Here is a 25,289-nt window from a genome sequence, read left to right on the forward strand (position 1 = left end):
AACTCCTATCAAAAGGATGGCTAAATCCATCTCTTGAATAATACCTGATTTGCAAATATTTCAAACATATTCCCTATCAATATGAAACAATACACAATTGCAATCTGCTCTAGGTGGGGTTTGACTAGATGGTCTCCAGACATCGCTGCCAACCCTAATGATTCTCTGATTCTGTAATTAGCAGAGTTCCCTGCTGTGGGAGGAAACGAACTTGCAAATATTTGCTACAACTTTACCAAGTCACCAACACACCCAACTGTATACACCTCAATACACCTCAAGCCTCTTTCTGGAAATGAACATTGGATGTTATTTGCTATCACCTGGCCATAAGCAACTTCCAAAGCCCATTATCGTTCCAATTTTTCGATTTAAATGAAGCATCTCATAAATTCACTGCATTTCTGGTGTGCAGCTTCTCCAGGTGCCCCTAACATGCAGTGCACACTTTCACCCCCATATTTACAAAATCACAGACTGGTTTTGGTTGAAGAGACCTTAAAGCTCATCCAATTCCAACCCCCTGCCACTGGCAGGGACACCTTCCACTAGACCAGGCTGCTTATTCCTGATAAACTGCTAAAACTTCTTGGCAGCTCTCTGCACTTCACACTCTGAAACATTTGCATTGACTTGCCATTTTTAGACCCAAAATACGGGGTCTGTGTTGTTATGGGTTCTTTAACTGCAACTGTTTATCCTTCTAAAGTTGGACTGGAAGGAAGCAGCTTTATGGGGACTCTACCACTCCTGAAGCACATGTTGACTATAGCGGCGCCCGCGCTCGTCTCCGTGGCAACGGCGCGGAGGCAGTGGCACGGCGGCAGGCACCCGGAGGTCACCTGATCCGTGACCGCCGGTCACGTGATACGGGCTCCATCGTCGCCATCTTGAAGCTGTGGCCAGGGTAAGGGACAAGACCGCTTTTTACCGTCGTTACCCAGGTAAAAGCCCGGGCGGGCCCGCAGGACACCGGGGTGGGCAGCGGCTTGGCAGCCGGGCGGCAGGGAGGGTGCGAGGCTCGGCGGCGGGCAGGCCAGCCGGCCGGCCCCGGGGCGGTGCGCCGCGCCGCGCCGCAGCCCATGTGCAGAGCCGCGGGCGGCTGCGGCTCCTGGCAGAGCCTTCCCCGGGCCAGGCGGCGCCGGCCGCGGCCGCCTCCCTTCCCTCCTCACCGCACTTCCTCCCCGGTGGGACAGATCCCCGCGATCGCTTCCCTTCGCTTCGCTCCTCACCGCACAGCATCGCCTCCTCTGCGGGCCCGCTCCCCGCGAGCGCTGCTCCTAGCTCTCCCTGTGGCGCCGGGCCCGCTGCTTGAGGCGAGGTACAAAGCGGCGGCCGCGTGGGGGGTGGCGGCAGAGGCGGAGGGGTCACGCGGGAGCGTATCGCCGGTCCGCGATAAGTCCCGTCCCCGAGCCTCAGTCTTGGGGTAAGGGTTCTGCGGTCGGGGGCCGGCAGCTGGCCGCTCGGAGCTCCTGGTGATGAAGTTCCCGTGGCCTCGGGAGCCGCAACGTGACCAGACCCGCCTTTCCCAGTAAAGCGATTGTGCAAAGTGGTGGTTGGCTTTTCCTAGACCTAGGGGCATCTCACCCTGTTCCTGCCGTGCTACTTGAGTGGGTGGGTGGCAGGGGTGGAACGGGCCCCTCCAGCACACAGGCGTTCTCCTCTAGTCTGGGCCTTCCCCTTTGGGCCCCTTCATTAGCCCCAGACCCCGTATTTTAGTTACTGTGCAGTTCTGTAAAGGCTATGTACCGGCAGATCCACTTCCCAGGCTGAAGTTTGCTGTCATGGGAGGCTGAATCATCTTTGTTCCTGGTGAAAGCAAGGTAGTTGCTAAAATCCAGATAACCTTTGTACAATTCTTGTCATCCCTGTAAAAATGAAAGCCTGCAGCAATAAGTGTGAAGCTTGCTGTAAACAAAGGATGACATAACACATATATACAATGTAGTTACCCATTTGATAACTACGTCAGCTACAGGCATTCCAGATCAATACATCTGAGCGTACTCTGCTTTTGCAGTGTGCACAGGCACAAAAATCCGTTTTTGTCTATGCCCATGGCAGGGGGGTTTGAAACAGATGGTCTTTAAAGTCCCTTCCAAACCATTCTGTGATTCTACTCCGTCTGCATTTTTGACAGAGCAGTAGTATATGTGGCAGCATATTTCTTTTATGATCTGTCTAGGATTTTTCCTCATAGTTTCTGTGCTGCTTTCAGATGAAAAAGGTAGAGGAAATATGTGCCTATTCAGCATTAGTTACAGAACTTTAAAACTACCAAGTACAACTGTAAGTAGCACCATGTGCTTAGAATTTTCCATAAGTCATTCTCAAATTGAAAATATTTCAAGTAGACATTATTCCTTTGAGTGCTGCATGTAATGTTAAATCTGCTTTCAGGGGAAAGAACACAGTCGTTTACCCTTCAGAATAGCTTTTAAACGTATTACAGACAGTATGAAACAAACAGCAAAGTATTTTTGTGTAACTAAATAGGACAGTTTTCAAATAATGGCCTTAAACTTATTTTAAGTTAAAATATAGTTGGAGATACTGCAGGAAGGGATATAATTTTTCTTACCCGCAAAGACGAGAGTTAGTCATTCAACATACTGTGCCAAGCATATAATGGAAATAGGAGCAGACATGCACATTGAGATATCTGCTGGTTTATATTTTAAGAGTTAGATACTTGGATGTTTCAGTTTAACAGCAACTCTGTGGATACAGACATTGATTCCTATTAATAAAACAGTACTGAACTTGAATTAAATAAGCAGGCTATTTGGTATATTCTTGCATAAAATTATACTTTTGGGGTTTAAATATTTTTTTTTATTTTCTACCTCCTGCAATTGATCTGCTGTCACAGTGCAGTATTGATCATTTTTAGTCTGCTTACACAGGTCCAGCTAAAGGTGTAAGGCCTTAAGTAGCTTAGTTTTCTAGTTATCCAGCTGCCCTATGGTGCTATTTCTATTTTATTAATTTTTCATTTTTAATGCTGATCTTAGCCATTACCAAGTAAATAACTGTCAAACTAACACTGTAAAATAATAACTTCTTTAAAGATTCAGAATTGACAAATATCGCTGCATTTTAAACTTGAAATATTTTACATGAGTGTATGAAGTGTGAATGCTACTAACATTGGTTATAGTGGTACTTCTGATGATAACCTGAATTGTAAGTTGAATGGCAAAGGAAGGTAACATGAGTAGTTCTGCCAAGAATTTTTATGTAATGGGAAAAGGGCACCATAGAACCCACTCTCATGTGTCTGTTCATTACACTGCTACATCCAGAAGTAGGGAAAAGTGGATTTTATGGGTCTCTAGGATCAGTTCTGGAAGTTCTGGTTTGGCTTCTGTATCTCTCTTCGGGGGAAAAAAAAAAAATCTGTATGAAAGAGCTTGAGATACATTTTCAAGGATGACTGATAAATATTTGTCATTTCTTTATGTTCTATATTTTATATACAGAATGTAAAAACATGTGTATAAGCTATGTGTGTATATATAGTGAAACTTGTCTAGGTTATTTTTAGACATTTTTTCAGAAGTAAATTTCACTGTAAGACTTTTTGTCCAGCTCCTGCACCCCTCACCCCACAGCTTTGCCCACATCACAAAGTATGTTTCATGGAAGTTTATCCATGTTGGTTTCTAATTTAACCTCCAGCAGTACCACAGACTGCCTGTGGTTTATAGTTAGGTATTTTTAAAGGAAGTGTAAGTGGAAATAGCGATTTCCTGTAGCTTTCCCTCAAAACAGAAAAAAAAATTAGTCTTTGTAACATTCATGGCAATTGATTTTCCCTACAATTAAGGAATTGTAGAAAAAGCTAAAATTAGTAGCTTTTCTAGAAAATGACATTTATAATAAGAAGTATGATTTAACATTTGAATGATCTTTAATATAGTGAAATGACTAATACAAGTAATTACCAGAATTCCTTTCTTTTTCTAACATTTCAAGGAAAAATTGCTTATTTTTGTAACTTATGTTGTTGCAAATTGCCATTTGCTGTAGGACACATCAGTGCAAGTATGTTGGGAATACATTTTCATATCATCATGGCTTTTAAACATAAATATGCCAGTTACTATTGGTTGGTATATTTAAGCGTCTAGCATTCAAATGTGTAGTCTTTGTAAAGAAAAAGGCAATAGCTGTGGAAGTACTAATCAGCCTAAAGATGAAAAATATATATCTTGCCCCTGTACAACTTGGAGCCAGGCAGTTATAGGCTATCTTGGAATTACTCTGTCCAGCTGTATTGAACAGCATCCATGCTGTCCACTAAATGTTCTCAAAATCTTCGTCTGTATAGCCATTCTGAAAGTTTTTATAAAGGTAGTGGCATTAGGCTTCCACATTTAGTAGAGGATGAAATCTAAATAGTACTGGGTTGTATTTTTATTATTGTGCATGTATACATTTTAATTTTTTATAAACCACTTTCTTTTAGGTATTATGGAAGAAGGAAGCAGTGTTGCAGTATTGATGCCAAATATTGGGGAACAGGAAGCTGTGCTGATTTCTGAAGCAGTCATTGGCCCAGCACTGCAGAACAGTGAAAATCAAAGAAAATGTAACACTGACCCACTAATTCATGTTATCCAGAAACTAAGCAAAATAGTTGAAAGTGAGAAGACACAAAGATGCCTTTTAATAGGGAAAAAACGTTCCCATCCTAACGCTTCTGCGCAGTCCTTGGACGCAGATGATCTTTGTGAAATCCCAGCTAAAGCAATTGAGCTCTCTGTTTTCACAGCTAAAAAGACTGAAGAGCTACAAGCAGATTATTTTGTGACTGAATGTCTTCCACAAAGCAAAAAAAATGTGATGTGCTACCAATGTAGCCTGTGTAAGTTTCTATCACCCTCTCTCTTAACGCTACAAGAACATATAAAACAACACGGGCAGAAAAACGAAGTGATATTCATGTGCTCAGAATGTCATTTTGCTTCCAAAAGCAAAGAAGATCTTGAATCCCACTTCCAAAGTTGCCATGAGAATGGTGGTAAAAATAACACCCAGACAAAAGTGCAGCAGTGTGTAAATGTCACAAGTTCATTTTTGAAAGGGACAGTGGAAGGAAGTGTCAAATCAGGGGCTGATCAAACAGGAAATCTGAAAGGTAAAGATACAACTCCATCTAGTCAGAGGCCTGAAATGGGTAGGAGAAAATGGTATACTTACGAGCAGTATGGCATGTACCGGTGTTTAATTTGTCGGTACACATGTGGTCAGCAAAGAATGTTGAAAACACACGCTTGGAAACATGCGGGTGAGGTTGATTGCTCCTATCCTATCTTTGAGGAAGAAAATGAAACTACCAACTTGTCAGAGGTAGTTGTAACTCCCACACCTCATAGCATGGATGCAGTTGTTCTCTCCTTGGAAAACAATGAACTTGATATCCAGAGTGAACCTTCTCTTCAGCTTCAGATTTGCAATTCTGAGCAACTGTCATGTAAATCGCCAGTAGGAGCAAATGTAAAAGAGGAAGAGATGTTAAATCAGTCTGTAGTACATTCTCCTACTACAGAAGTTTTAGAGGAGACTGTGTCAGATACAGAACCAGATAGTATGATAACTGATAGTCTGCTTTCATCAGCACAGAAAATCATCAATTGTAGTCCAAATAAAAAGGGTCATGTTAATGTAATAGTGGAGCGTTTGCCAAGTGCTGAAGAAAGTATCTTACAGAAACCTTTCTTGATGAACACTGACATTGAAATAGAAAAAAAAATAATCTCAGAGGAGTCCCACATTGCCTGTGAAGAACCTGATGAAGTTTATCATTCAGATCCAATTCAAGAAGTAGTAATAGGATGGAATAATACCGAGAAGAAAGATAATGAATTAAGCTCTAATAAAACCATACCAGCTGATGAAAATGTGCCGCCTGCACGAAGAAGGACAAATTCAGAGTCTTTACGACTACACTCATTAGCTGCAGAAGCTCTTGTTACAATGCCTATCAGAGCTGCAGAACTGACAAGTTCTAGCTTCAGGACTCTGACTGGAGAAGATGCTGTGGATGCAGGTGCAGGACAGGGAGAAGCAGATGGCCCAGCCATGACTCATTCTAAAGTGGCATCCTCACTTCAAGATGATTCAGTGGAGTTTAGTGACTTTAGCCAAGGTGAATGTGCAATAGTTGAGATACAGAAAGAAAGGCCAGAGTTATCAGAAGCACCAACTAAAATGGGCATCAGTATGTCACTACTCACTGTCATTGAAAAATTGAAGGAGAGGACAGATCAGAATGCTTCTGATGATGACATTTTGAAAGAATTACAAGACAATGCACAATGCCAAAATGCAAATGAGGCAAATATTCCTGGCAGTAACCTAGTAGAATATATACCTAATGCAGATCGACCCTACCGCTGTCGCCTCTGTCATTATAGCAGTGGTAATAAAGGCTACATAAAACAACACTTGAGAGTCCATCGTCAGAGGCAGCCATATCAGTGTCCGATCTGTGAACATATTGCTGACAATAGTAAGGATTTAGAGAGCCACATGATCAACCACTGCAAAACAAGAATGTATCAGTGCAAGCAATGTGAAGAATCCTTTCATTATAAGGTAAAGTTCTTTCCTGTGACTGTCTGTAATAGCTAAATAACCTATTTTGCTACCTTTTTAATAACTTGTCATTCCTCTTTCTAACTTAATTCAGCCTGACTTGATTGTCATTGCAGTTGGGGATTATTGCCAGCAGCACTTCCCAAACGTACAGTTCAGCTATAATTATTCTGCCTTACCCACTGAAATAAACTTGCTTCCTCACATAAGTTACTTTCCTGAAAACCATCTTATGGACATATTAATATCGTTGTTTTTCTGCCCACACGTACCAACTACTGGAGGAAATGTATCAGATAACTACAAGTTGAAACTTTAAAAGAATTCTCAAACACATCCACTAGTTTTGAGTGTGTGCAAAAGTAATCATGGCACTTGGGAGTAACATGAGACACTTTGAAGCAGAAATTCTTTTATTTTTTTCCTCTTTATTGGTCTGGATGTTCTGTAGAACTGAAAGACTACACACCAGAGCAGAATAGTGTACTTCTGCCATTTTTATAATTGCTATTTTAAGCTTGGTGAGTGTGTTCCTATATACTCAGTTCAGTAGTCAGGAATAGAGAGAATATCTAGATGTACAACTGAAACTCTTGTAGGCAATGGTAGCGCAAATTCTCCCGTATTTATTGTTGTTTAATTCTATTTTTAAAAAAATTTACAAGTAGGGTGGCAAAAGGCTCTCTTTCCTCTCTCCTCCCCAGGCAAGTAGAAACAGGAATAACATATTCCTAAATCGCCAGGCAATATGAGGGTTGAGTCAGTTTTCACACAAGCCATCGTCTAACCTCTAATCTAGTACTGCTTCTGGAGTATAATAATTTTGGAGGAAGAACCGTTTGCTACTTTTCTATGTGAATGAGGGGAGAAGGAAATTTATTTTCTAACAAAACACAAATCATATAATCCTCTCGGTCACTGGCATCATTCCCTTATGTTTTTAGTTAATATTATTTACTTTGTTTTGTTTCTAGTAAAATTATGGGAGGGATAATCTATATATATGTTAACATCTAATTTATAAGAGTTTTCCTGAAAATTTAAGTAACAGTTCACAATTGTTTGCAATATTTGAAGTGACCAGTGTGTGTTTGTAGTTTATATTTAAATGTAGGATATTGCTTTTTCAGAGCCAGCTACGAAATCATGAAAGAGAACAACACAGTCTTCCAGATATCTTTTCAGCAGCCACATCTAACAAACTAATAGTTTCCAACGAAGTAGATGAAAGAGAAGGTACTGTTTATATTTACACTTGGAATTAAAAAAGTCATAACGTGACTTCTGTTTGTTATATATGTATAAAACTGGCTTTAAGATCTCATTTATGCTGAAATGTTTTCATGCTTGTTCATAACTTTAAATGTATATTCTTTGTAGTGTGCAAAGCTTAGCTATAGTCTGTTTTAAGATATCTTCTTACTGACATTTATTGGTAGGCAAGACATTTTCAGGCCCTGTAACTGGACATTGTATTTCTTGTGAAAAACAACTGGTATGAAGTATTACTCTGAATTTTTAATTAAAAAAAAATATTTGTTTCCTTCCTTCCAAATCACCTACAGCAAACAAAAAGGCTTTTTTGAAACTCACTGTGATAATGTAGTTTATTGTCAGTGTATATATACAGTACCACCATTCTGTGTTTAGAAATTTTCATTTAAGTGTAGTAATGTCCAAAATGCATCGTTTTAGACCTGCAGAGGCAAACATAAGGCATTCTAAAAATTCAACCTATATCTGTAATAGTTGCCAGAGTAACAGTAGGTATGCATTTTCTAATTGTTTGTTTAACTGTGTATTTGCTTATCACTTAATAGTGTTTGATTTAAAAACAACACCAAAAAACCCAAAACCATACCCTTGATGTCTTAAGGTAGTGGAATAGGGAGAAAACCAGCCAGATTTGGAAGTTTAGGAGAACATGTTTAAAATCCTTTTGAATATCCTGAAGGCCCAATATTTATTATTTCAACTTGAATGCGTCCTCTTCTCTGGTGAGCTGAAGTTATTGAAAATATATACAGCACTTTTATTCTAAAGGTGACACTGTAATTACTAGTATTGTGCAATTTTAGAACACTGTGGAAAAATACTAGTAATTATATCACCTCTGAACAACTGTGGGCTGAAGTATTTCCATTTTGTGCCCTTAGCTCTTTTCTGTCCTAACTGTGGTCCCTTGTTCGTTTAGATACCAGTATGTGCACTATAACAGTACTTAGACCACAACTGAAATTTCTGAATTCTACTCTCACCTCTACAGCTGATCAGTGACTGCGAAAGCATTCACTGATACTGATGGAACTACTTATGAAAAAGGGACTAATCAGCATGAGCCAGGGTGGACAGTTCAAACCACTAATGATTTGTATGAAGCAACGCTGTATATGTTGGACTAGAATGAGATCCTTACACTTGGCTTCTGTTGTCTTAGCTCACACTGCCTCTCTTTCGTTACCTTATCAGCCTCAGGTAAAACGAACCTTCCCAACTCCTTTTCAGTCTCATCAATACAGAAAGGATTTAAATTCAGACCTGTAGTGCTTGTTACATCCCTGAGACCAAAGCCTGAGAGAGCTACCTGAAGTCAGGAGGAGACAGGAAGAAGGCAAGGGAGGGTCTGCTGGTAGTGGGAATGTTTCCCATGAAGTAGTAGGATTTTTGCCTTCAGAAGAAATAGAATAAATGTTTTAATGGAAGTGATAGGAAATAAAACATTGTTAGTTTAGCCGAGTACAAATATCTGTGAGCACAACTTGCACTATTACTTCTGACCATGTTTTGTTTGTTTTAAACCAGTATTTTTATAAATGTCATGATACAGGAATATTACCTTGAAGTGCCTGAAACATGTTATATTCGGGGGAATACTGTAACTTTTGAGCTAAAGTCCTGTTAAGGTGACTGAAAGTCACGGTGCCCTTTCACTTTTGAAAATAGCATGTTTTAATGAGGGTTTTTTTTTTTTTTAGAGTTTATATCCTGATCTTGCAATTTAGCTTTCATGAAAGAGGAGCCTTGTTTGAGAAAACTGCCTGCTTTCAATTTAATTACTGTTGAGATTTTTCTTTAGTATTTTTTGCTTATTATTATCTTACAAAAGTGTTGCAGCGATGCACTTTAATTGATTGTTTACCCGACATGAAATTCAGTAATGTGGCTTGAATGAAAACAGTTCTCCTTTGAAACTTTTATTAACTCATACTTTGGAATGCTTAAATTATTTCAGAACCAATTTATAATCAAATTGCAACACTACTGCAGTACAGCGATCTCTTGTCAAACAGATGTCATCCCTATAAAGCAACACAAAACAAAGAAGTTTATGGCATAGCATCTGGTTATGTGAAAAATGCCTGAGCTGAACAGTTTCATTTCTTGTTAATGAAATAGTTTGTCCTAAAAGTCTCTTTATTCACCATGGTGGTACAATAAATTAAAAGGGAGTATTATGACACTGGATATGATCGGATTGTAAATGTCTAATAATGAAGGAATAGGGCAATAAGCAGCATTACAGGAGCACCTGTTACTACTGCTAGAACAAAGATCTGTCATTTCCATGCTCCCTTTTAAGAGGCCTGATATCCTCCATCCAGAAAGCAAAAAAGGCCCGGAACCCACAAGAAATAAACCCGTGGAAGGAGTAGGAGGTGGGACACACGACTGCTATTTTTCAACAGTGAGAGGTTATATGATGTATTATAATTTATGTACATTTTGTTGAAGGAATAAATCTAAAGTAGTGATTGGTATAAGTGTGTGCTACTGGGTGGTTAGCCACGTACACTATGCAATAGATAATATGTTTGCATAATGCTTTAAAAATCTCATTAGACACTGTTTTTTTTAAGCTGCCTGCCCAATAAAATACCAAATTTGTACCAGAAAATACATTTGGAAGCAGTTTATTCTAAAGCTGCAGAATTTAAGATGGAAAACCCATTCAAGTTTAGCATGCAGTAGCTTGACCTTCAGGCAACCCCTGCTCTCCCATAGATCTGCAGCCCCATAAGTGTCTTTGTGTTCATTTGTGGTCTTCTGCATACATATGCATTCACAGAAGAATAATTGTAGAAGCCTAAATTCCATAGTCTTCAACTATATATTAAGATAGTTTTGATAATTTACATTAAATAGAAAAAAATAACCCAATAAATTTTACTATATGAGCATATTGTAGGAAAAAACCTGATATATTTTGCTTTAAGGTTGACTTGCAAAGACTGTATGTTATCTATTACTTCCATATTACTTTTAAGAATGCTGGAAGAGTGAGCACTATGTCATGTTTTAAAGTAAAAAATATAAAATACTCTTTCTGTTATCTTGGTACACACAGAATTATTCAGATTTTATTTCAGACTGTCTTTGTATTCAGATTGCTGTTTTATACGACATACTATATATTCTTCAGAATAACCTTCTGGGATTATCAGTCCTCCCCTAAAGTGCTGAATTTTGGAGGAAAAGTTTAATTATTGATAATTTTCCCTTACTAAATTAGCTTAAACAGAATTATTATCCCTCAGAATAATATAACTAAAACTTTTTTGGACATTATTCAGTGCCCACCTATTGGTGGAGGCAAAAATAAAAGTGAAAAGTTGAGCTACCATTTTGGATGACACTCTTTCCACTGTTTTTTTCTGCAGTGTCTCCTTAGAAGAGTTCTACCGTAAAGATTGCTAAGTGTTGCTTTGATAATAAAAAGATTAAAGATTCCAGGTGGAGTCCAGCATCATTAAAAGGGAACTTCAGAACAAAATTATCTTTACAAAAACTGTTTAGTATTTTGGACTCAGAAGATGAAACTTCTGTTTTCAAGATAAACTCTATAGTTCCTCCTAAGCTCAGTCTGCTTGTCTTATTCCTCCCTTCAGGAGGTGATAAAGGAGGGGGTGTCAGTAAGTTTTTCTTACTCCAAACTGAAAGGAAGCTCATGGTATTTGGACCTAAGATGAGATGTGTCTGAAAAGTCTACTTTCTGTGGTTTTCAACAGTCACTTATTTCATATTTCAAGCTTGTGTGTCTTTACAAGTTGGAACAGTGACAGACAAACCCTCCCCTCAGTGTGACATGGACCTCTTGGCCTTGACAAGATCCCTTCAGGATTCAGAATGGAGGGATCTTACCTGGGAAATCAGAACTTGCTTTTCTAGGGAAGGGAAGTTATCCTTGGTTTGGGGAGGAACTGGGAGGCCTGGGAATTAGATCACCTGCTGGTATCACCAGAGTTCTTAAGGCAGTATCTACTAAAAAACATTCAGCTAATACAGCCTTTTCTGTTCGTCTAGGATCTTCTGATTTATCCTATTACTAGTAAACCTCTTCATAACACAAATTAATTTGTGCTGGATATGTACTTCACAGGAGCTTGAAGTTTCTGAAGTGTGTTTTTGCAATATTTCAGCTTTACTTACTCCCACACATTATTTATTGAATTGTTTGTTTATTTTGGTTTGGGGCTGTACTTTAGTAATGATCTTTACCCACTGGAGATATTCTCTAAGGATTGATACCAGAGTTTCTTCAAAGCCTGTGAAGGTAACTGGGAGTAATGGCTTGGCTGTTCAGCCAGATAGTTAAGAAATGGTGTAATGATAAAATGAACTTAAGCACCTTACTTGTAGTTACTTCACTTTAGCTAGTGAAGAGGTTAGATGCAGGAAGAAAGCCCTGTGATTTTAGTTTGATGTTTCTTTTGGTGGTAGTCCTGACTTAAACAGCTCCAACCTTTGTGTTCCTTCATGTATGTGCTGTTCCTTCATTTGGGGAGTGTGTGAAGGCTGCATAATAGGTTGGAATGGAAAAGAAGCATAGAAAATACCATCCCTCTTCTCATATGTTAATATTTTAACCCATATCAGTTCCATTGTTCAGTAAGGGAGCAGGAATAAGGCTGTTTAAGTCTATACACTTACATCTCAAAAATATTCAAACTGTGCACTTGTGAGCATACATTTTCCTATGTTAGATTAGTCATTAGTCTTTGTCTCTGCAGCCATTAATTTTACAAGAGTCTTTTTCATTCTGGAAAGAAAAAATGATTTTTGTTACAATTGCTTTTTAGTAATTTGGAGAAGTTCTGAATTATTTCTTCTCACATCTGGTCAGAATCTTTTTTTTTTTTTTTTTCTTTTTTGATGTGCATATATGTGGGAGGGATAGAGGGGATTTAGATGCTTTGGGAAGACTTCTGCTTTTTGCCAGTTTGAAACTTACAGAATCACAGAATCATAGAATAGTTAGGGTTGGAAAGGACCTTAAGATGATCAAGTTCCAACCCCCCTGCCATGGGCAGGGACACCTCACACTAAACCATATCACCCAAGGCTTCGTCCAACCTGGCCTTGAACACTGCCAGGGATGGAGCATTCACAACTTCCCTGGGCAGCCTATTCCAGTGCCTCACCACCCTTACAGTAAAGAACTTCTTCCTTATATCCAATTTAAACTTGTTCTTTCTTAATGCTCTTCTTTTCCTTTCTATTCTGCAAAGCAGTGAAACTCCTGGGGTCAGCAGTTCTCATATTTTAACACCTTTTGCTGGTTTTTAACCCAAAAAGAAGTGTCTGCATAGTGAGAAAGAATGTGTTTCCTAAAATTTTAGTAATTCTAGTAAATGGTAGGGTAAATGCAGAACAGCATGCTAAATAAATGATGCCTTTATTATTTCTATATCCATTGCCAGTTTGCTCCAGATACTTTAAAAGTATTCAATATTTACAGATATTTAAAAGTATTGCTTTTAAATGTTAATTCATGTGAATGAGGTGGGCTGATGCCAGCCTTATGAAGTTTAACCATGACAAGTGCAAGGTCCTACACATGGGTCGAAGCAATCCCAGGCACAGCTACAGGTTGGGCAGAGAAGAGATTCAGAGCAGCCCTGCAGAGAAGGACTTGGGGGTGTTGGTCAATGAGAAACTTAACATGAGCTGGGTTCAGTGTGTGCTCACAGCCCAGAAAGCCAACTGTATCCTGGGCTGCATCAAAAGGAGCGTGACCAGCAGGTCAAAGGAGGTGATCCTGCCCCTCTACTCTGCTCTTGTGAGACCTCACCTGGAGTATTGTGTGCAGTTCTGGTGTCCTCAACATAAAAAGGACATGGAACTGTTGGAACAAGTCCAGAGGAGACCACGAGGATGATCAGGGGGCTGGAGCACCTCCCCTATGAAGACAGGATGGGAAAGTTGGGGCTGTTCAGCCTGGAGAAGAGAAGGCTGTGTGGAGACCTCATAGCAGCCTTCCAGTATCTGAAGGGGGCCTGTAGGGGTGCTGGGGAGGGACTTCATTAGGGACTGTAGTGATAGGACAAGGGGTAATGGGTTAAAACTTAAACAGGGGAAGTTTAGATTGCATATAAGGAGGAAATTCTTTCCTGTTAGGGTGGTGAAGCCCAGGGAGGTTGTGAATGCTCCATCCTTGGCAGTGTTCAGGACCAGGTTGGACGAGGCCTTGGGTTATATGGTTTAGTGTGAGGTGTCCCTGCCCATGGCAGGGGGGTTGGAACTTGATCATCTTAAGGTCCTTTCCAACCCTAACTATTCTATGATTCTATGTTTCAAGGCCAGGTTGGACAGAGCCTTAGGCAGCATGGTCTAGGGTGAGGCATCCCTGCCCATGGCAGGGGGTTGGAACTGCATGGTCTTAAGGTCCTTTGCAACCCAAATCATTCTATAATTCTGTGATGATTCAGTTGTGCTGAAATTATCATCTGACAACACCTTACAACACTGAATGTAACTCACTAAAATAATGGATTTTGTTTCACATAGGAAACAAGTCTTCAGTTCAGAAACTGTATAGATGTGATGTATGTGACTACACAAGCACAACTTATGTTGGTGTACGCAACCACAGACGAATTCATAACTCTGATAAGCCATACAGGTAACTGTCTTAATTATTGCTAATGCCACATGTCTTGTTTACTTGTTTTAATTAAAAAGGTTACTTAATTGCTCATGCAGTTTTGAAGATATTATTAAAAAATTCCGATTAACTTAATTTTACTGCATTTTGATGGATCTGCACTTGCTGGTTGACTCAAACTTATGTTATTAAGGTTTGCTGAGTTTTCCAGGACACATCTCTGTGACCGTAGCAGTCTACTTCTGGCTTTCAGTTTGAAGCACTCAGATGTGAAAAGGGAAGTTAATTACATTGTAATATTGAACTTTGGCCAATAGTAATAATATATTTGTCAAATTCCTTGCACACTTCAGTTCATTTTGTATTTGCTTTATTGCAAAGTGTTCCTTATTGTTATCTGGTTACTTTTTACATTGGCTACTACAGACTGTAGCAAAATTCTGCCCTTTGTCTTGTCACCAATCCTCTCTTCTTTTTCACAGGTTTCAAGCAATAGTAATACACTCATTTAGGCTCATATTTTATAACTTTTCTACAAGGATGTTATATGGATTTATATACAAGTTTGATATCTAAAGTCACGTGTAATACTGTAGGTCATGTCCCCAGCAGAAAAATAAATCACGCATTTTTCTATTGGTTGCTGCATAAATTCCTGCAAATTCAATTTGTGCTACTTTAGTGTGGATCTCTGTCCCTCTCTAGTGGCTAGAAAATAGATCTGAATTAATAGAATTTTTGAGCTAATATACTTCTGTCTTTTTAAATACAAATGCTGGAAACTGAACACCTTGAAATGCTGAGCTCAGCCAGGGTCTTTCTCTTTTGAATAAACAAACCCAGAAGACACGTTGTATTTTGATTTGTACATTATAATGATATCCCATAATACTAACAAAAATTTGCAAGATATTTGCTCAGAGAGCAAACGTGGAATACAAATAAATTTCTTTTTTTCTCCTCAGAAACATCCCTATTGCTGTTACTTGTTACTTAGAAGGGTTGGAACAGCAGATACTATAGAGTGTCTTGTAAATGGTAGTTTTCTGAATTGGTGTTAGCCAGCTTGTTTGATTTAGGAACACTTGAAAATTTTCCACTGGTGGTACGGACTGCTGCATACTAAATTTAAACTTACTGATCTGGCTTGCTTTTCTTGTGATTTTTTCATAAACCCCTTAGGCAAATCTACAGGCCTGGTAGGATACTTAAGCCACAGCCTAATAAACATAGAAATCCAGTATTATGGTATTTCTCCTTTTGAAACGTGTTCCTCAAGTCTTTCATAGTATCAAGTAGCAACCTATAACGCTGCTGCCATTTTTATACCTGCAAACATATTTTCTTATTATTCTGAGAAAAAATGTTGGAAATTAAACTGCAAAGCTTCCAATGATGCATTTTTGTAGATTTGAACCTTCTGGATTTTAATACTGCAAATTAAGACCTTTAAAAAATAAAGCGAGTAATCTCAAGTGAAGTATCCTGAAGTCTCAGGCAAGACTTAAAATTGGACAGATTACCATTTCAAAGGAAGAAACAACTGAAGAGCTAACAACTATGCAGAGTCTGAGCTGAGCATGATGGCTTCTGTATATTACACGCAAGAAGCTTGTGTGGTAGTATACTGTTATTTATTAATATATACAGTATACTGTTTATTTATGAATAGCATGGTATTTTGTGTGATACTTTGGGATCTAAATCTACATCGTCTGGTTTATGTATTGTTTTACACAAAGAAACTGTGACAGAAGTAAAATATTTAAGACAGCATGATGTGACACATTTCTCTTGGGGTATTTGAATCTAAATATGTTGGTCTTGTCCGTTTTAGGACAAGAAATGCTCTGAAACTTAGTCATTTCATTACTAAATAGATAATTTGGCTTTTAAAATGTCATGAGCAACATGGCTGTTGCATTAAGCATAACCTGTGTTCTTGAGGAACAAGACTGACTTCTGAATACACTATGTCCCCTACAGCTCCTATGGCCATATTCTGCCTTGGTATAACACAGCCAAGCAACTTGCATCAGGGCTGCACTGACTCCAGTGCATCCTGATACTTCATTACGCTTACCAGCTTCAGTAGAGGTGCACACAATAATGTCAGGAAGGAGCACAGACCATATGTCTCCTCAAAGGAGAAGGCTTTTTTGGCTTGTAAATGATTCTCATTGTCCAAAACCTGAAAGTTAATGCCATCACTTGAATTTCTGTGAATATTGTTATGTCTTTAACTATAGTCTTTCCAGATATCTTTGCTTTCTTACAGATTTTTATTTCTGGAATAGTGTTAGCAGTTAACTGTCAGATTAGTTTACTTCTTCTTGTCTCTTCAGATGTCGAGTGTGTGACTTCGCCACCACAAACATGAATAGCTTGAAATGCCATATGAGGCGCCACCCCCAGGAGCATCAGGCAGTGCAGCTAATGGAACAGTACAAGTATGTAACAGTTCTCTTTTGGCAAACAGCTGTGACAGTGATTTTGTTATGTTAAGATACAAAGCAGAGTTCAGATTCTGTTCTTCTCCCTCCTAGATTCATTATTTGTTCCAGTAACTTTTTTTCTTTTTTTGAGAGAGAGGGAGAGGGATTTGATGTGGCATTCCAAGGTGATCTTTATGCTTACTAATTAAACATATCCATGACCTCCCTCTGGACCAGCAGTCAGCTTTTTCTTCCAGAATAGGGTGGTTGCATATAAACTGCTTATTGCAAACAGTTTCTGGACTGTGTTAATTACCAAAGCATGCCTGGATTTGTTTGGGAGAATGTATGTGCCAAAATCATGCCAGAGCACTTCTAACGTTTAATGTTATACATTGTTAAATGCCAGTACCCAGGAATGTTCTCTGGCTTTGTTTAATATTCTAGTCTAGGCACAGCCTTTGCATGTACATATTAGTTAGAATCCAGATTGGCATCACACTGCCCTAGTTAAGAACTAGTATGAACAGTCATTATGTTTAAATGATGAGTGTCCTTTATATTCTGTCCATAAGTATGGATATGTATAGATATATAGATACAGATATATGAGAAAGTTGGCACAAATGTGTATACTAATTTGCAAAAAAAAAAAAAAAACTAGGAAAGGAAAGTAAATCAGGAATATATTGAATATTCTGACAATTCTGAACATTTCTTCATGGAATATTTTAAAGACAATAGGAAGAATCCAAATAAGGCACATTCATCTAAGGGTTTCTTCTCAAGAAAATCCGCTCTTACAACTTCAGATTCCTTCCACTGCCTTTTTCCCCGAAACTATTACTAGTAGCACTAAATTCTATTTGCTCTGTTGCCATACTTCCTACTGTATTGCTGAATGCTGTTAGTATTACCAAAGATTACTGCAAACCTCCACACTTTGGTCCCTGCATCCCCAAGGAAATAGTCTATCCAAAGCTGCAAGGTAATTGTTTCCTCAGTAGATCAGTTTAGGATACTTGAACAGTTAAGTTCAATAATTCAACAACAGGTCAACCTGTTGAGCAAGTCATAGTATAGAATTGAAAGGGTTCTACTATCAGACTCTTTGGTAAATAGTTTTGTTTCTCTGGGAATGTCTTGCATAGAGTGTAACTGTGTATTAAGTATATGATCATAAAGTGTAATGCATCATGCTAAAAGCTGATGAGTTTCTGTGTTCTCAGCAAAGTAAATCTGATTAGTACATCACCTGAGCAAATTAATGTATTTTAAAAAATGAGACTAATAAAAGGGGATAAAAACAAACACTGAACTGTTGCTTCATTTCCTGTGTTACCAACCCACTGACCAGTGACTGGTGCAGAAAAATCATATATATAATAAGATTAGTAGAATACACATGCACATAGAGTGGAATTAAGATATTGATCTTTGTTTTGAAAAAAATATAATTTTATCTATAAATTAACTATAAGGTCTGCCTTTTATCTTACTTTTACGATGCCACTATTTTATAACAGCCTTATTAGAAATATTAAGACTCTCAACCTGAGAAGGAACATATAAGGCTTCAAATTATAAGGAAAAGAGAAAAATAGGATTGTACATTCCAAATCAGGTAAAAGAGAAAAGTGAGCCAGAATGATATGCTTATGGTTCCCCAGCAGGACAGAATTATCTTGCTACATAAGCAAGGTAATGTACCATGCCTTCACCTAACTTGTGAGATTTGTGCTGTTCTCCACAATCTTCTGCTAAGCAGAAATAGTTTCCTGTATATGATTATTTGCAAGGCATTTAAGGACTATATCCTACCATCATTAAGAGAAGTCATAAAACCTCACTGAATTGTAGTGTATAACACAGTTTTACATAGGCCTTCTCATGTTTCCAGGTTATATTTCTGGAAAGGTCTTAAAAATATACAAAAACTGACTAGAATAGTAGTCATTTTAACAGACTGATCATAATGTAACATACTGGGATCACATTGCTTGAGCAGAAGACATCCTCTCATTGAGGAATGAGACAGACTGAGATGCATTCCTAGGTATAATTTATTAGAAGAAAGTCACCTTCAGATCTTTTCCATGTGATTTGAGAAACAGAAAACTTCCAAAGTAGCAGGTAGCTAAACGAAGTAGCTTCTTTGTCCAAAAGACAAGGAGCTCCATCCTCTTTACCATGAATATTGTTCTGCTCTGGACTGTTCTGCTCTGGCGTGATGTCATGGAGTATCACTCATCCCTTTCATGCTGACATAACTATCATGAAACACTTGTGAAAAAAACGTGGATGTATGTTCATGTATGAAAAAGGTCCCATGGGATTTGATCAGTCTTGGATTATTTGTATCCATAAATACACCACATCTGTATATAAATGAGACTTATTCTTCAAGGTTTTGTCCTTTACTGTATAAGGCAGTGTTTTATAGTCTTGTGGTATGCAAGCTGATGGAAAACTCTATAGACAAAATTGACACCTGTCTGAATCTCGACCTGTGAATATATTCAAAATCTGACTGGATGCTGTCTTCAGGATCTCAAAAGGTCCCCATGCATCTTCAGCAAGTCTGTGATCCTTAAATAAACTAATATATGCTACTTAATTAGTTCAGTTTAAATTACCAGTTCTAATTACACAGCTGCTTGGTTCAGAGCAATAGCAAAGAGAGCTCATGACCTGCCTGACAGTTACCACACCAATGTACTCTCTGTTTCTGCAGTCACTAGAACTATTGCATTTTTGCAGTAAACAGGCCAAACAGATAAGATTTTCATTCAGCTGCTTAAGAAGTCAGAAAGAGCAAACTTAAAAATTCTCAGACTCTAAAAATAGTCTTAAATTTCAGGATGAAACTGCAAACTAACTCAACCTAATAATGAAACTGAAAGCGTGACCAAGAAGATTTTTTTCTCATCCTTTTGAAAGAACTAATCCATTGCTAAGCTAATAAAATTTAACTTCTAAATGTTTCTCTTTCTCCTTCTCCACTTGTTTTTTTTCCTCAGATGTTCTCTCTGTGGATATGTATGTAGCCATCCTCCATCCCTGAAGTCCCACATGTGGAAACATGCAAGTGACCAAAATTATAACTATGAACAAGTGAACAAGGCTATTAATGATGCAATTTCGCAAAGCAGCAGGTACGTCTGATTTACTTTCAAGCCCTATCATCTAGAGTTTTCACATGACCCAGCTCTGATCCAAAATAAAGTTCCTGTCAAAAGTAACAACTGTATGTTTGATATTTGTTTGGTTTTGTTATTTCAGGTTTCAAGGACAGCTTCCTGACAAAACATTATTAGAAGGCACAGATGAGAGTACAATATCTATACTAGGAAGTTCAGACAACTTGGTGTCTTTTACAGAGTCTATTAACCAGACTACAAACGAAATTTCAGGTTCTGATGAAAAGCCTAACTTGATGAATACCTCATGCAGTTTAGAAAAGAGCTCCACTCTACCCCCCCTTGGCACAGAATACTGTGTTCTTCTCTTCTGCTGCTGCATTTGCGGTTTTGAGTCTACCAACAAAGAAAATCTGCTGGATCATATGAAAGAACATGAGGGTGAAATCATAAATATCATTCTAAATAAGGACCACAGCACATCCCAGAGCACAAACTAGGAGAAGCAGTAAGTTAAAAAGAGGGTTTCCTAGATTGAATATTTTCTTTGTTTGCTTCAGAAACTTGCTAAAAAGAATTGCAAGCAAAACTCGATTTCCCATCCTGAGTCCTTGTTTCAGTAGGAGTACAATATTTTAACGAGGGATTGATGAGTCAGTTAAGAGATAAATTTAGGGAGTGGGGAATAGAATGATTCATTTTAACCTGCTGTTTCTGTATATGGTGCCAAGAACATAAGATTCTTGAGGTTTTTTTCTCTTATTGTCAGGTACTAGTCAGTAATAAGGCATTAGCACAGTACGTTCAAACCCAAAGGTATGAAAGCTTTGTATTAACTGGAAAGCTTTTTCCTTCCTCCTTTGTTGTTTTCCAAGTATTTCAGCAAGCAACTTTTTTACCTCTTTTTTTTTGTTTGTTTTTTTTGTTGTTGTTTTTTTTTTAAACTACCAACAGACCAGATAAAAATTTTACCGTATGATCTCACAAACCCCCACTGCCTTGATTCTTGGCGGCAGGGAGAGTTTCATTTCTCCCCATCTATTTTTAAGGCCTTACAAACTCCAAGGCATCCTTCAAAAAAGACTGCTATCCTTTCTATTGATTTAGAGCAGCAGGAGCTGAAGAGCCTGGAAGCATTTTGCTAATAACTATTTGATTGGATCCTAACTAAACAAAAATCCTATCTTTTGAATTGATAGTAGGTGAAAGATTCTTTGTAATAATGACCTGCTGTTTCTTAATGGTTTTCTTGACACATTCAGCAAATTCTATGAAAAAAAAAAAAAAGCTCATCATATGTCATTTTTAATTTGTGGTGATTACTTTGCAGTCTGTATGAGCAATGTGCTTTAATGAGAACAAGATAGTAACAGTAATTGCCACAAGGGGATGTAGATTAAACCTATGTAGGTTACTAAAGATGTAGGCGAGCACAAAGTGCATTTTTAAGCAAAGCTTACATGCTTTTGGAGTTCTTTGAAATTCCACTGGCTGTCTAAATTGCCCATTTGTCTGGCAGAGCTGTAACTGTAGAAATAATTTGCTCAAAGATAGAGTAATCTTTCTGTAGAAAATAATATTTAAAAAAGCAAACAATATTTTAAGAAAAAACTGTATCCAGTCACTTGTAGAATAAATTTTACTAGTGCATATAATAAGGATTCATGAAGGGAAGTAGGGATTGTTTTCTAAGAAAAAAAAAAAGAAAGCTTCTAAAATGACAGTGCCTTTCTTTTTTTCTTTTTCTTTTTTTCTTTTTTTCTTTTTTTTTTTTTTTTACAGTACAGCAGTTTGCAGTAGAAGATGTTCATCTCTCTATCAGTGGGGAATATTGTTATACTGGCTAATTACCTGGCAACTTTGTTGAGGTTATTTAAAAAGTTGGCTAGTTAAATTGTTGGAAATACATGCTTTGATAAAGTGAAGTAGTAGCATTTCCAAAGAGGCCCTTTAGGAGCCAGATTTAAACTTTCTAGTTCAGGCATGTATTTCTGCTTTTTATGACGGGCAGATGCACAGCAGCATGCCTAGTTCTTGACATGGGGATGTAGTTACCTGATTTTTAGTAGCTCGTTACTTAGAAAATTACTTACTCTTAGAAGAACAGTATTTCATGGTTACTTTATCTATAACTTTCTGCTAGCAGAAATAAGCTACAACTTTGAGGTGGCATATGTAGTGTACAGTCTATTGTGCTATTGCTGACTAGAAGTGGCATCCAAAAAGAAAACAATTCTTGTCACAACTTTATGAAGCAGCACAAAGGCACTAAGAGTCCAAGTACATTTGGTGATTTTTCTTTTGAAGTCATTTCCTCAATTTGACTTGTTCTTTTGGGTTAAATATCTATTATTTCATTAATAAATTGGATAGCAGAAAGTACACATTTTGCTTTAAAAATTGGTCAGGATATAATGTCAGAGCATTTTTTTGTCAGACATTTGAGATATTTTAAGTACATAAGTGATGTTGCTCAGCTAGTGAAAGATAAAAAGGTGAAAAACTTTTTAAACCAAGAAGGAGCTGGCAATGAAACAAGAGAGTACAAACAGTTCAAAACAGCACCCTTGAATCAAAATTATTTTCTGGTGTATATCAACCCACGCTTGCAGCAGTAAGTATAATGTGCCAGGAGTCTTTGTAGGGGGATTACAGAGCAGGATGCATGTATTCACAGTTGTTCTTTGCCATCCTGTTTCTTTTTTCTTTTTGACTATGTGTTCCTATAATGGTAGAAAGTTAGTTGATGCTAAAAACCATTATAAAACCCGTAACAAATGCCAACAAACAATTCCTTTCCACATGTACAGAGATTTATTTTTTTAAAACCTGTCTTCATGCTGCTTGCCATTAGCTACCCACTCACAATTCCCGTGGACTTTACCCGAAGTTCTGCATGTGAAGTAATTATAGACTTAGTTTTTCTGAAAGCAAACTTTTTTTGCTCTATTATTCCTCAGGTTATCTGCTTTGGAAAGCATATGGTTGGCTTGGTTGCATGTTCTGTAATGGGTTTTAGGCACATTTCAGTCACCAACACTGCAGTCTTCGCCTTTCTTTAAGCTTGTAAAATATTTTTGGACCTTCTGTCACAGTACTTTCAGATGATCAGCTATTCACTTGTCATTTGTTTCAATTAGATTTTATTCTGTGTTATAAACTGTAACTTGCAGCTTTAAATGCCTCTACTTCTACTAAAGAGAAAACTTACTTCATTCTACTCTGTACTGGTAAATAGGTGCTTATTTCATCTTTCTGATTGATACCTGGCCTGGAAAAATACAGTGGGGTTCAGTCAGTTACGGTATTTTCCTCTTCCAGAAGCACTTATTTAATCATTTTTAAAAAAATGTACAGTTGGTGCTCAAAGTAACATTTGTTAAGATATATTTAATAGAAATTTACATTTGCATTTGATATTCACGGACATGGGTACATGTATTTTTTTAAGAAAAGGTATTGTAACACTATGGCACTGCTTTTATAGCCAAAGTATAAAAAAATTAGAAAACTGACATGTAAAGACTGCAGTTCATTCTGATACTGTATCTTATTAAACAGGATGACTTTTCATTTTATGAGATTATCCAGCACATTAAGCTGCATGCCTTAAGCTCTCTCTAGGATTGTGTTCCTGATAGACGACTGTTTGGAACTATGAAGCAAAGTCTGTAGTACTACTTTAACTACCTTCTGAAATACTGTACAATGTTAGAATAATTTATTTTGCTTTACAGGAGTTTGTCACGTATTGACTTTAATATTGTATTTTGGTAATAAACTTCTTTTGTTAAACACTTTAGTCACTTTTATTTCACCTGTGTGAAATACAAATATGGAAAATTCAAACACTGAACCATGTTTAGAGACATGGGAACCTGTTTAAATCAAGAAATATTTTAAATACTTGACTGCCATTTCTTGCTCATTGTTGTTATACTTTTAATACTGTTAACACAAGTTTTATAAAAGTAACTGTAGTGATGAAATATGATGCTATTAAGTCAAAATACTTGTAAGCCTGCACACAGTTATGATGGGACAAGGCTGCAGGACACATTTGCAAAGTTTCTTCATTATGAAGCTAGTGGGAATTTCTTCCCCAGTTTCAATGGAATGAAAGCTTTAGGCAGCTCTTTTCAGCGGTGGGTGAAGGTGTGGGTATTTCCAAACTGAGCCTGTAGTTGATGAGTTATTCTAATATGACTTAAGATTTACTCTTGGATACATTAACCACTATGTAAGGCAGTCTAATGCTTTTTCTACCGCTATGTTTAAGTAACACTATTTTACAGCGTGGCTTGCGTTAGTAGTTCAGGAATGACAGAAGAATTTGTATTGCTGGTCCCCTGCAATCATTTCCACAAAATGGAAAACTTCAATGACCCTAGCATTTTATCACATACAAATATATTACAAATATGCAGTGTTAAAAATTACAGTGTCAAAAAACACAGTAGAATTTAAATTACTAACTCCCCCTCTTCTCAGTACTACTACCTGTTGGCAACTGCACAACACAGCCTGTGACTTAGTTCAGAGTAACATCTATCCAAGTTTTGGTTCTGTAGAGAAAAAGCTTTTGGTGGTCCCAACTTTACTGACCATGTACAATTACTGGATTTCTAAAGCTCTTGAATGATTATGTTCTGTGTAGATTCTACTGTGCATTGGCCTCTTTACAGGTAGTGGATAAGCAGAATTTCCATTCTAGGAAACATCTTCCACAGCATTCCCCATCTCAGAAATTTAAGTCCATTATCAGATATGATATGAAGGAGGATATAAAGGCGGTCAGATATGACCTCCTTTACACAAAAAAGTACACATACTCAAGTCTTCTTTATTTAGTGTAAAATCACTTGTATGATTTGCATACAATATGTTCCTTTAATGAACCTTCATGATGTGGTATTGATGCCATTAGTGATAAAAACAAGATACAATTAATGCCCATTGTAAACCTGTTATTCTTCACTTTTCATATTAAGTATTCCCCAAAAATGTACCACCTGCTTTATTGCTCAAAAAAACTAGAAGTAAATTGATTTACAGTAGAAATTTTTCACTATTTGGAGAGTTTAGCAGAGGAAGTAAGAGAAAATCATTTGTTCTAAAATACACTTCTGTAACATACAACATGTACCAAGACAGATACTGAAAAATTTCCTGGTTTCAAAGCTGAATTACTAGAGTGATAACTAGTTACTTGGCATCTCTGAGCATGTT

At 37.7% G+C, this 25,289-nt stretch overlaps 1 protein-coding gene across 7 annotated transcripts; it reads left to right on the forward strand.

The window, feature by feature from the left end:
• Positions 1–824: 824 nt before the first annotated feature.
• On the forward strand, positions 825–23,855 carry ZNF507 (zinc finger protein 507). Of its 7 annotated transcripts, none has more exons than XM_057400136.1 (8): positions 826–944; positions 4,472–6,603; positions 7,734–7,839; positions 14,389–14,503; positions 16,831–16,935; positions 19,941–20,075; positions 20,203–20,568; positions 21,843–23,855. In XM_057400136.1, exons 2-7 carry the CDS (start codon positions 4,477–4,479, stop codon positions 20,558–20,560), a joined length of 2,946 nt encoding a protein of 981 aa, XP_057256119.1. In that variant the 5' UTR covers positions 826–944; positions 4,472–4,476; the 3' UTR covers positions 20,561–20,568; positions 21,843–23,855. The 7 variants fall into 7 exon arrangements, 5 of the variants coding, with proteins under 5 accessions (XP_057256124.1, XP_057256119.1, XP_057256120.1 ...); XM_057400138.1 differs by having other exon boundaries at positions 830–907; XM_057400139.1 differs by lacking the exon at positions 826–944 and adding an exon at positions 1,803–1,823.
• Positions 23,856–25,289: the final 1,434 nt, after the last annotated feature.

Source organism: Pezoporus wallicus, unplaced genomic scaffold (genome assembly GCF_028554395.1).
Source record: "Pezoporus wallicus isolate ANWC-B61680 ecotype Strahan unplaced genomic scaffold, APGP_CSIRO_Pwel_v1 contig_447, whole genome shotgun sequence".
Taxonomy (NCBI): domain Eukaryota; kingdom Metazoa; phylum Chordata; class Aves; order Psittaciformes; family Psittacidae; genus Pezoporus; species Pezoporus wallicus.

Coding starts and splice junctions, on each gene's coding strand:
- ZNF507 (XM_057400136.1), top strand. CDS start 4,477: ATGGAAGAAGGAAGCAGTGTTGCAGTATTGATGCCAAATATTGGGGAA. Junction 6,604..7,733: donor AAGAATCCTTTCATTATAAG/GTAAAGTTCTTT, acceptor TTGCTTTTTCAG/AGCCAGCTACGAAATCATGA. Junction 20,076..20,202: donor GCAATTTCGCAAAGCAGCAG/GTACGTCTGATT, acceptor TTGTTATTTCAG/GTTTCAAGGACAGCTTCCTG.